This window comes from Cherax quadricarinatus, chromosome 25, assembly GCF_038502225.1.
Source record: "Cherax quadricarinatus isolate ZL_2023a chromosome 25, ASM3850222v1, whole genome shotgun sequence".
Lineage (NCBI taxonomy): Eukaryota > Metazoa > Arthropoda > Malacostraca > Decapoda > Parastacidae > Cherax > Cherax quadricarinatus.
This window is the reverse complement of record NC_091316.1, coordinates 39,824,808-39,836,929: the sequence shown is the minus strand read 5'-3', so window position 1 is coordinate 39,836,929 and position 12,122 is coordinate 39,824,808. Positions and strand designations below refer to the sequence as shown.

At 40.6% G+C, this 12,122-nt stretch overlaps 1 protein-coding gene across 1 annotated transcript in view; it reads left to right on the top strand.

Annotated features, from left to right (window-relative positions):
* The window catches only part of LOC128689971 (nephrin), a 250,211-nt gene that overhangs the window by 160,252 nt on the left and 77,837 nt on the right, over nucleotides 1–12,122 (top strand). The window contains exon 7 of the mRNA XM_053778436.2: nucleotides 3,445–3,604. Coding sequence (XP_053634411.2) covers nucleotides 3,445–3,604 — 160 coding nt within the window. The remainder of the gene's footprint in view (nucleotides 1–3,444; nucleotides 3,605–12,122) is intronic.

Below are 12,122 nucleotides of genomic sequence, written 5' to 3'. Positions count from 1 at the left end.
ACTAAAGTTAAAATAATAATAATAATAATAATAATAATAATAATAATAATAATAATAATAATAACAATAATAATAATAATAATAATAATAATAATAATAATAATAATAATAATAATAATAATAATCATAGTGAGTTAGTGGGTAAAATGAAAGGGGGTAAGGCAGCTGGGATTGATGGAATAAAGATAGAAATGTTAAAAGCAGGTGGGGATATAATATTGAAGTAGTTGCTGTTTTTATTTAATAAATGTATGGAAGAGGGTAAGGTACCTAGGGACTGGCAGACAGCGTGCATAGTTCCTTTGTATAAACGCAAAGGGGAAAAAATGAAAATGCAAAAATTATAGGGGAATAAGTCTGTTGAGTATACCTGGTAAAGTGTATGGTAGTTATTATTGAAAGGATTAAGAGTAAGACGGAGACAAGGATAGCATATGAACAAGGAGGCTTCAGGAAAGGTAGAAGGTATGTAGACCTAGTGTTTACAGTGAAACATATGGGTGAACAGTATTTAGATAAGGATAAAGAGGTTTTTGTGGCATTTATGAATTTGGAAAAGGCGTATGACAGGGTGGATAGGGGGGCAATGTGGCAGATGTTGCAAATGTATGGAATACGAGGTAAGTTATTGAAAGCAGATGAAAGCTATTACGAGGATAGTGAGACTCAGGTTAGAGTATATAGGAGAGAGGGAGATTATTTCCCAGTAAAAGTATTCCTTAGACAAAGATGTGTGATGTCACCATGGTAACATCACAAACCACAAACGTATTGCCAAGACCCAGGCATTCACTTCTCTTACAACCCGATGGTGATGCCACCATGGGGTTGTAAGAGAAGTGAATGCTCGGGTGTTGGCAAGAGGTCTGGGGTTAAAAGATAAAGACTCTAACACAAAGTGGGAGTTGTCACAGTTGCTCTTTGCTGATGACACTGTGCTTTTGGGAGATTCTGAAGGGGCGTTGCAGAGGTTGGTGGATGAGTTTGGTAGGGTATGTAAAAGAAGAAAATTAAAAGTGAATATAGGAAAGAATTAGATGATGAGGATAACACAAAAATTAAGTAACGAAAGATTGGATATCAGATTGGAGGGAGAGAGTATGGAGGAGGTGAATGTATTCAGAGATATAGGGGTGAACCTGTCAGCAGATGAGTCTATGAAAGATGAGGTGAATCATAGAACTGACGAAGGGAAAAAGGTGAATGTTGCACTGAAGAGTCTGCGGAGACAAAGAACTTTGTCCTTGGAAGCAAAGAGGGGAATGTGTGAGAGTACAGTCATGCCAACGCTCTTATATGGGTGTGAAGCATGAGTGATGAATGTTGCAACAAGGAGAAGGCTGGAGGCAGTGGAGATGTCGTGTCTGAGGGCAATGTGTGTTGTGAATGTAATACAGAGAATTCGAAGTTTGGAAATTAGGAGGAGGTGCGGGATTACCAAAACTATTATCCAGAGGGCTGAGGAGAGGTTGATGAGGTGGTTTGGACATGCATAAAGGATATAACAAAATAGAATGACTTCGAGAGTGTATGAATCTCTAGTTGAGGGAAGGCATGGGAGAGGTTGGCCCAGGATAGGTTGGAGGGAGGGGCTTGGACTTGCGTGCGTGACGGTGTTAGATAGGACCGAATGGAGGCAAATAATTTTTAGAACTTGACGTGCTGTTGAAGTGTGAGCAAGGTAATATTTATGAAGGGATTCAGGGAAACCGGCAGGCCGGACTTAAATCCTGGAGATGAGAAGTACAGTGTCTGCACTCTGAAGGAGGGGTGTTAATGTTGCAGTTTTATAACTGTAGTATAAAGCACCCCTCTGGCAAGACAATGATGGAGTGAATCATGATGAAAGTTTTTCTTTTTAGGGCCACCCTGGGAGACGACCGATGTGATATAATAATAACATAATAATAATAATAATTTTTAATAATAATAATAATAAAAATAATAATAATAATAAAAACCCAAGGTTATTTTTACAAATTTGAATAGGCCTTGAATTAGTTGTTTTCTTGGATCTTTACAACGATTCTAAGATCACTAGCTGAGAATAATTATTTTTTTTGGTCTGTAAACAATATTAAATAAAAGGTGCTCTTGATTTACTAACATTTTCACCTAAATAATCTTAACTGACCACGAACTGTTTACAGCTATTAATTCATGGTCATTAAGAGGTGAATCAAGACTCCCTTACCTTGCATGACCTGACTTACCATTGTAAATAAGGTCAGCATACGTAATCTGCCCTTCATGAATTTCTATGCACTAGAAATGGCACTGAAATGAAAATATTTGTTATTTTTGGTTTGGTTTGGATAGTTTATTTTGGGTTAAACTTGCATATATATTTTTAGACTATAATTATGTATAATTCCACGATAATAACGAGAAAACACATCTATGTTTTATTTCGTTCATCTTCAAGACAAGGGTCCGTCACACTACAATTAACTCACGCTACAACTCTCTCACACAGCGACGCCTTCACACTACAATTAACTTACGCTACAACTCTCTCACACAGCGACGCCTTCACACTACATCACTCTAAATTTCTATTGCTACAGTTCCCTCACACTATAAATTCCCTGCGCTACAATCCTTTATGTTACAAGGCTCTCACACTATAACTCCCTCACACAATAACTCTATCACTCTACAACCCTCACTATACTACTCCCTTACAACACTACTCCCTCACAATACTACTCCCTCACAATACTGCTCCCTCACAATACGACTCACTCACAATACCACTCCCTCACAATACGACTCGCTCACAATACCACTCCCTCACAATACAACTCACTCACAATACTACTCCCTCACAATACGACTCACTCACAATACTACTCCCTCACAATACGACTCGCTCACAATACCACTCCCTCACAATACAACTCACTCACAATACTACTCCCTCACAATACGACTCACTCACAATACCACTCCCTCACAATACGACTCACTCACAATACCATTCCCTCACAATACAACTCACTCACAATACTACTCCCACACAATACGACTCACTCACAATACCACTCCCTCACAATACGACTCACTCACAATACCATTCCCTCACAATACGAGTCACTCACAATACTACTCCCACACAATACGACTCACTCACAATACCATTCCCTCACAATACAACTCACTCACAATACTACTCCCACACAATACGACTCACTCACAATACCACTCCCTCACAATACCACTCCCACACAATACCATCCCCTCACAATCTAACCCTCATACTACAACTCCTATACTCTACTTCTCAGTCTGCCTAAACTCCCTCATACTTCTTCACCATCACGCTACGACTTCCTCGCACTACAAACACCCTCACACTTAAACTCCCTCACACTAGTACCACTCTCGGCACACTACGCCTACACACTTTCGACTACCTCACACCATGTATAATCTCCCTCACAGGAGAACCAGCTTCGAGACAACAACAGCAACGGGTTGGTGGTGGGCAACATGAGTTTACTACTGCAGAAGGTGGAACGGCATTCGTCAGGCAGGTACACCTGCAGAGCCACTAACACTGAGGGTCACGGTGTCTCCCCACCCATCCTACTACAAGTTAAATGTAAGTAAATGTTTTTTTCTCTCTTACTTTCTCACAATGAATCTCAACGGTATTTTATTATTATTGTTATTATTATTATTATTATTATTATTATTATTATTATTATTATTATTATTATTATTATTATTATTATTATTATTATTATTATTTTTATTATTATTATTATTATTATTTTATTTCTATTTTTTAATATTTTTAATAATAATAATAATAATAATAATAATAATAATAATAATAATAATAATAATTATTATTATTATTATTATTATTATTATTATTAATATTATTATTTTTATTTCTGTTGTTAATATTTTTAATAATAATAATAATAATAATAATAATAATAATAATAATAATAATAATAATAATAATAATAATAATAATAATAATGATAATAATAATAATAATAATAATAATAATTATTATTATTATTATTATTATTATTTTTATTATTATTGGTAGTAGTAGTAGTAGCATTTTTATTTGTACAGATATTGAAATATTTGGTACTATATTCATGAGGTATCATGAACCCCTAAGGATCAGACTGTGCTACTGGAAGAAGGTTAACAAGTGATGGGCAGCTTCAGTGCTGGGAATGAAGAATCCTACTCCAGTGTCGAGACATTCACGTTGACATTAATTTCTAGGTGGCATAACACTTACGGATCTTAACTGACCACAGTCAGTGTTTGAGAAGGAAGGTTTAGCAAGACAGTGACTACACTGTAAGAGTCAGTGTTAAAGAGGCAAGAGTTAGGAACACAGAGACTACACTGCATATCAGAGAGAATCTTTGAGAAACAATGACTGAGAAAGAGATACTGAAACATGACGCTCACTGTAAATGGTAGTATCTGGTAGACGACTTGCAATCCATTCTCCTTCAATTGTCTCTTCTAACTCAGTATTGGCTAATCTGTTGGTATAAGGCACTGTGTTTACACCTAGTTTGTATGTTCTTATGGGACAACACTTTATACCATCTGATTAAGTAGGATAATAGACGCTTCTTAATTTCTTCACTCAGAACACGTGTGGAGGTGTGACAGGGAGTGTCAGGTGTCAGGGAGTTTTCCAGCATTATGGAACAGTTAGAGCGCATCATTTATTTAAAGAGAAAAGTCCAACTTCTGAACTTTTCCAGGACAGAAATACTTTCAATATATAATGTTGAGCTCTGTTACCTGGCTCAAGAGCAAATCTCCAATTTATTGTGTGGCAACAATAATAGGCTGGTTGATCAGGGTTGAGTACCTCTAAGGGTGGCCTGCCCTCTGTCAGCAATAAAAGCTACCAAAATTAACTGAGCAGTCAGACGAAATTACACTGACAGTTAATTCTGCTCTCCATACAGAGAGAATGATTACCTCCTCTTGTTCTGACTTCTGATGAAAGAATGATTACCTACTCTTGTTCTGACTTCTGATGAAAGAATGATTACCTACTCTTGTTCTGACTTCTGATGAAAGAATGATTACCTACTCTTGTTCTGACTTCTGATGAAAGAATGATTACCTACTCTTGTTCTGACTTCTGATGAAAGAATGATTACCTCGTCTTGTTCTGACTTCTGATAAAAGAATGATTACCTCTTCTTGTTCTGACTTCTGATGAAAGAATGATTACCTCTTCTTGTTCTGACTTCTGATGAAAGAATGATTACCTACTCTTGTTCTGACTTCTGATGAAAGAATGATTACCTCCTCTTGTTCTGACTTATGATGAAAGAATGATTACCTACTCTTGTTCTGACTTCTGATAAAAGAATGATTACCTCCTCTTGTTCTGACTTCTGATAAAAGAATGATTACCTTACATTCTACTGTCTTCTGTCTAGGAAATAATTACATCTAGTTATGCATAAGTGCACTCAGCATTTTTTTTTCAACAAGTCGGCCGTCTCCCACCGAGGCAAAGTGACCCAAAAGGAAAGAAAATCCCCAAAAAGAAAATACGTTCATCATCATTCAACACTTGCACCTCACTCACACAATCACTGCTTTTGCAGAGATGCCCAGAATACAACAGTCTAGAAGCTTATACGTATATACACAACATATCCCTCCAAACTGCCAATATCCCGACCCCCTCCTTTAGAGTGCAAGCATTGTACTTCCCATTTCCAGGACTCAAGTCCGGCTTCATAAAAATAACAGGCTTCCCTGAATCCCTTCACTAAATATTACCCTGCTCACACTCCAACAGCTCGTTAGGTCCCAAATACCATTCGTCTTCATGCACTCCTATCGAACACGCTCACACACGCTTGCTGGAAGTCCAAGCCTCTCGCCCACAACACCTCCTTTACCCATTCCTTCCAACCTTTTCGAGGACGACCCCTACCCCGCCTTCCTTCCCCTACAGATTTATACGCCCTCCATGTCATTCTGCTTTGATCCAATCTCTCTAAATGACCAAACCACCTCAACAACCCCTCTTCAGCCCTCTGACTTATACTTTTATTAACTCCACACCTTCTCCTAATTTCCACACTCCGAATTTTCTGCATAATATTTACACCACACATTGCCCTTACACAGGACATCTCCACTGCCTCCAACCGTCTCCTCGCTGCAGCATTTACCACCCAAGCTTCACACCCATATAAGAGTGTTCGTACTACTATATTTTCATACATTCCCTTCTTTGCCTCCAAAGACAACGTTTTTGTTTGTCTCCACATATACCTCAACGCACCACTCGCCTTTTTTTCCCTCATCAATTCTATGATTAACTTCATCCTTCATAAATCCATCCGCTGACACGTCAACTCCCAAATATCTGAAAACATTCACTTCTTCCATACTCCTCCTCCCCAATTTGATATCCAGTTTTTCTTTATCTAAATCATTTGATACCCTCATCACCTACTCTTTTCTATGTTCACTTTCAACTTTCTACCTTTACACACACTCCCAAACTCATCCACTAACCTTTGCAATTTTTCTTTAGAATCTCCCATAAGCACAGTATCATCAGCAAAACGTAACTGTGTCATTTCTCATTTTGTATTTAATTCCCCATAATTTAATCCCACCCCTCTCCGGAACACCCTAGCATTTACTTCTTTTACAACCCCATCTATAAATATATTAAACAACCATCGTGACATTACACATCTCTGTCTAAGACCTACTTTTACCGGGAAGTATTCTCCCTCTCTTCTACACACCCTAACGTGAACCTCACTATCCTCATAAAAACTCTTTAAAGCATTTAGTAACTTACCACCTATTCCATATACTTGCAACATCTGCCACATTGCTCCCCTATCCACTCTAGCATATGTCTTTTCTAAATCCATAAATGCAATAAAAACTTCCCTACCTTTATCTAAATACTGCTCACATATATGCTTCAATGTAAACACTTGATCTACACATCCCCTACCCACTATGAAACCTCCTTGCTCATCCGCAATTCTACGTTGTCTTACCTCTAATTCTTTCAATAATAACCCTACCGTACACTTTTCCTGGTATACTCAGTAAACTTTTTCCTCTATAATTTTTACAGTCTCTAATTGTACTGACCTAAGTGTGGTTGCAGGAGTCGATTCACAGCATCTGGTCCTGCCTCGTCGCTGGCCGCTAATATGTCACTCCTCCCGATCAATGAGCTTTATCATACCTCTTCTTAAAGCTATGTATTGATTCTGCCTCCACTACATCACTTCCCAGACTATTCCGCTTCTCGACAACTCTCTGACTGAAGAAATACTTCCTAACATCCCTGTGATTCATCTGAGTCTTCGACTTCCAACTGTGACCCTTTATTTCTGTGTCCCATCTCTGGGCCATCCTGCCTCTGTCCACCTTGTCGATACCCCTCAGTGATTTGTATGTAGTTATCATATTCCCCCCTAACTCTCCTATCCTCCAGTGTCGTCAGTTCGATTTTTCTTAACCTCTCCTCGCAGGACATACCCCTTATCTCCGGAACCAGTCTAGTTGCAAACCTTTGCATTTTCTCTAGTTTCCCTTCGTGCTTGGCTAGGTGTGGTTTCCAAACTTGTACCGCATATTCCAATATGGGCCTAACATACACAGTGTACAGGGTTGTGGACGATTCTTTATTAAGATGTCGGAATGCTGTTCTTAGGTTTGTTAGGCGTCTGTATGCAGCAGCAGTTATTTGGTTGATGTGCGCCTCACGAGATGTGCTCGGTGTTATACTCACCCCAAGAGCCTTTTCCTAGACTGTACTCCGTCTGCGGTCTTCCTTGTCCTTCCTCAATCTTCATGACTTCGTTCTTGGTGGGGTTGAACTCCAGGAGCCAGTTGCTGGACAACGCCTGAAGCCTGTCCTGATCCCTTTGTAGTTCTGCCTGGTAGTTCTGCCTGAATAGGCTCGGAAGTGTCCCCCTGGGACACTTCCGAGTCTATTCATTCGGTCATGTCGTTCACAACTATCAGAAATGACAGTCCTAGGACTGACCCCCTGTGGAACTCCTTTCGCCACGTACCATGACTCGCTGTTATCTTCCTAAAAGGCATTCCCTGATCCACTGAAGTGCCTTCCCTCTTATCCCTGCCTGGTCCTTCAGCTTTTGCACTAATCTCTTGTGTGGAACTGTGTCAAACGCCTTCTTACAGTCAAAGAAAATGCAATCTACCCCTCTCTCTTTTGTCTTACTGCTGTCACTCTGTCATAGAGCTCCAGTAGGTTTGTGACACATGATTTCCCGTCCCTGAAACCGTGCTGGCTGTCGTTGATAAACTCTTTCCTTTCTAGGTGCTCCACCACTCTTCTTGTGATCTTTTCCATGACTTTGCATACTGTGTTTGTGTGTTAGTGTGTTTGCGTGTGTGTGTGTGTGTGTACTCACCTAGTTGTGGTTGCAGGGGTCGATTCATAGCTCCTGGCCCCGCCTCTTCACTGGCCGCTACTAGGTCACTCTCCCTGAACCTTGAGCTTTATCATACCTCTGCCTAAAGCGATGTATGGATCCTGCCTCCACTACATCGGTTTCCAAACTATTCCACTTCCTGACTACTCTGTGGCTGAAGAAATACTTCCTAACATCCCTGTGATTCATCTACGTGTGTGTATGTGTGTGTGTGTGTGTGTGTGTGTGTGTGTGTGTGTGTGTGTGTGTGTGCGTGTGTGTGTGTGTGTGTGTGTGTGTGTGTGTGTGTGTGTGTGTGTGTGTGTGTGTGTGTGTGTGTGAGTGTGTGTGTGTGTGTGTGTGTGTGTGTGTGTGTGTGCGTGTGTGTGTGCGTATGTGTGTGTTAGCACAGATTTGTTGAGGACTTTACATGCACAAAATATTAAAAATTATTGGGAAATTTAATTTAAGTTGTGAAGGATCTCGAGTTCTTCATACACCGACCTGGAATTTAGGATGCAGCTGGAATTCCCTGAGGCCCTGGAAGAGAAAGATGGCTGGCTTATGCGTCTCTCGTGGTTCAGTTGAGTTTGAACCCAGCTGTCGAATGATATCCTTGCTTTGCTTATCCCAAGGTTCAAAAGTCATTGATCTTACTCCTTCCGGCTCTGCCTCTGTGGATTTACTCTCTCCCGTCTTCGAGAACCTTATCGTACCTTTGGAAAGCTGTGTGTTGATCCTGTTTCTGCCAGGTACTTCTACTTCTTGACCATCCTTAGGCTGAAGAAATAGTACCTAGCATTTCTGCTACTCTGTTTTCAACTTCCATCTCATCCTTCATCTCCTTTCATGTATCTCGATAAAATCTCGTAAAATCTGCCCTTGTCTGTCCTATCAGTTTCTCTCAGTATTTTGTTCTCTTATATCACATCACCCCCAGTCCGTATTTCTTCTCATATTTGTGGATTTAATTCCTCAATTTCTCTAGTTTCTTGATATGTTTGAGTAGGTGTGGGTTTTATTCTGGCGCTGCGTACTTCACTATGGGATTGACATTTCCCGTATACAGTATAGTGGAAAACTTCTTAATAATGTCCATAAAAGCTATACTTAGATTTCAAAATCGCTCGTTTGCTGTAACAGTTATTCGGCTGATGTGTCTCATTCGATATGTTCAATACAATGCTCACACATCTTTGTATTTTCTGTTATTATATTCTAGCTGCAGCTTTTCAGACAAGACCTGCAGTCTACGTTTATTTCTAATGTTTCCAAATTCCCAACTAATTGCTTTCTATTTATTAGTTTAACATCATCTGCGAACACCTTTTTCTGTTCCTTCTGATATGTTGGTCTGTTGCAGATGAAACAGTACCGGACCTAATATAGATCTATGTGGAGCCTCACGTCAGATCCACTCATCCTAACACCGTTATCGGAAAATCACTCGTTGTTCTTAGTGTTAATTATTGTGCAGAATTGCGTCAAAACCCTTAGTTTAGTCGTACAAATTTTCAGTCAATTATTCTTTCTTTCTCTGTCTGTCTGTCTGTCTCTCTCTTTTTTTTTTTTTTTTTTTTTTACACGGGGTTTGACATGATTAAGGATCCCTAGCTTTATTGACAAGCTATTTACAGGTTAAGGATTCCTAACTTTATTGGCAAACTAAGAGCTGTTACCTACATCAGCTCATTTGAAAGCATTTTTATTGTGTTGAGACATACAAGTAGGGAACAGGATGTAGTTGGAGCCATCTGTGGGCCACCATTTTCATTTGATCAACTGACTTTATCTCGTTGACATCATTATGCTGTACGAATATGTTCCATACTCGAGTCATCCTGGGTATATGTGATCTTAGATGGAGTGATGTTCTGGAGAAGGGTACAGCCAGAGAGAAGTTGCTGCTTTCTGCTCGTCTTGTGGCATAAAAGCTTGATTCACGCTGTCCTCGAAGTGGATCCAAGTGTGGTACTTTGACAATATTGCCCTTGTACATAACAGTAAGGCCACCCACATCCCTCATGTGTTGAAGGCTCAGGTGAAATGACAGATCTATCCAGGATGGGTCCAGGCGAGAGATGAGACGTCTTGCTCTGTTCTCCACTCTGTCAAGCAGTCGCAGATGAGAAGGGAGGGGGCAGGCAAACCAAGAAAGTGGAGCATACTCAAGGTGTGAGCGTACTTGTGCCTCGCACAGAATCCTGCAACCCCTACTGTCAAGCAGATGCGAGATACGGCGAAGTGCTGTAATCTTCCTGGCTGCCTTGTTTGCAAGATTTACAATATGGTTCTTCATTGTTTGTTTGGAGTCAAATTTCACCCCAAGGATATCAACTTCTTCTCCAGGTGCCAACACCCTCCCATTCATCCTTACTACTGCACCAGCATTACCATCATGGTGCCTAGTGACGATAATCATTTGCGTTTTCTCAGGTGCAAATGTTACTTGCCATCTATTTCCCCAAGCTGATATAGCCCTTAGCTGGTGACTGATGTAGCTTAGAGCAGCTGGCATTTCTTCTCTTGGATAAGTGAATGTCAGTGTACAGTCGTCTGCATATGCATGTGATTCTGGGATGAGATGAAGAAGGTCGTTGAAGTAGACATTCCATAACAATGGTCCCAGCACGCTTCCTTGTGGAACACTTGCCCCAATAGGATGTTTTGCTGATTCCGTTCAATTGAGAACTACACTTGGAGGTCTACCATGAAGGTAATCACTGAGGAGACATAGCGTAGAGCCTGCAATTCCCAGTGCTTGAAGTTTTGCTAAGAGGCCCTGGTGCCACACCCGGTCGAAAGCGCCAGCAATGTCCAGTACTACCACACAGCTGACCTTGGATTCATCCAGTTACTGGTTCCACTTAGTGGAGAGATTTAACAACAGAATAGCAGCAGAGTAACCTTTCCTGAAGCTATATTGACGATCACAAAGTAGTGAGTGGTAGTCTTTCTCTCTCTCTCTCTTTCTCTCTCTCTCTCTCTCTCTCTCTCTCTCTCTCTCTCTCTCTCTCTCTCTCTCTCTCTCTCTCTCTCTCTCTCTCTCTCTCTCTCTCTCTCCTTTCCTTCCACCTTCACACACATACGCACACTCACACAACCTTACTCAAGGAAAAGGATTTTGAGGTAAATATAATACCGAACACTTCTCCCGAGGCGCACATCAACCAAATAATTGCTGTAGCATATGGGCGCCTCGCAGATCTAGGGACAGCTTTCCGACACCTCAGTAAGGAATCGTTCCAGACTCCGTACACCGCGTACATCAGGCCCATACTGGAGTATGCAGCGCCAGTTTGGAATCCATACCACGTCAATTACAGAAAGTGTAAAGGTTTGTAACATGACTAGTCCCGGAGCTAAGGGGCATGTTCTACGAGGAGAGATTAAAGAAAATCGACCTGACGACACTGGAGGACAGGAGAGATAGGTGGGGGCGGGGACATGATAACGACATATAAAATACTGAGAGACATTGACAAGGTGGACAGAGACAGGATGTTCCTGAGATGGAACACAGCAACAAGGTGTCACAGAAGTTGAAGACTCGTAGCAGACACAAGGATATTAGGGAGTAGTTCTTCAGTCACAGAGTTGTCAGGAAGTGGAATAGTTTGGAAAGTGATGTAGTAGAGGCAGGATCCATACGTAGCTTTAAGAAGAGGTATGATAAGTCTCATGTAG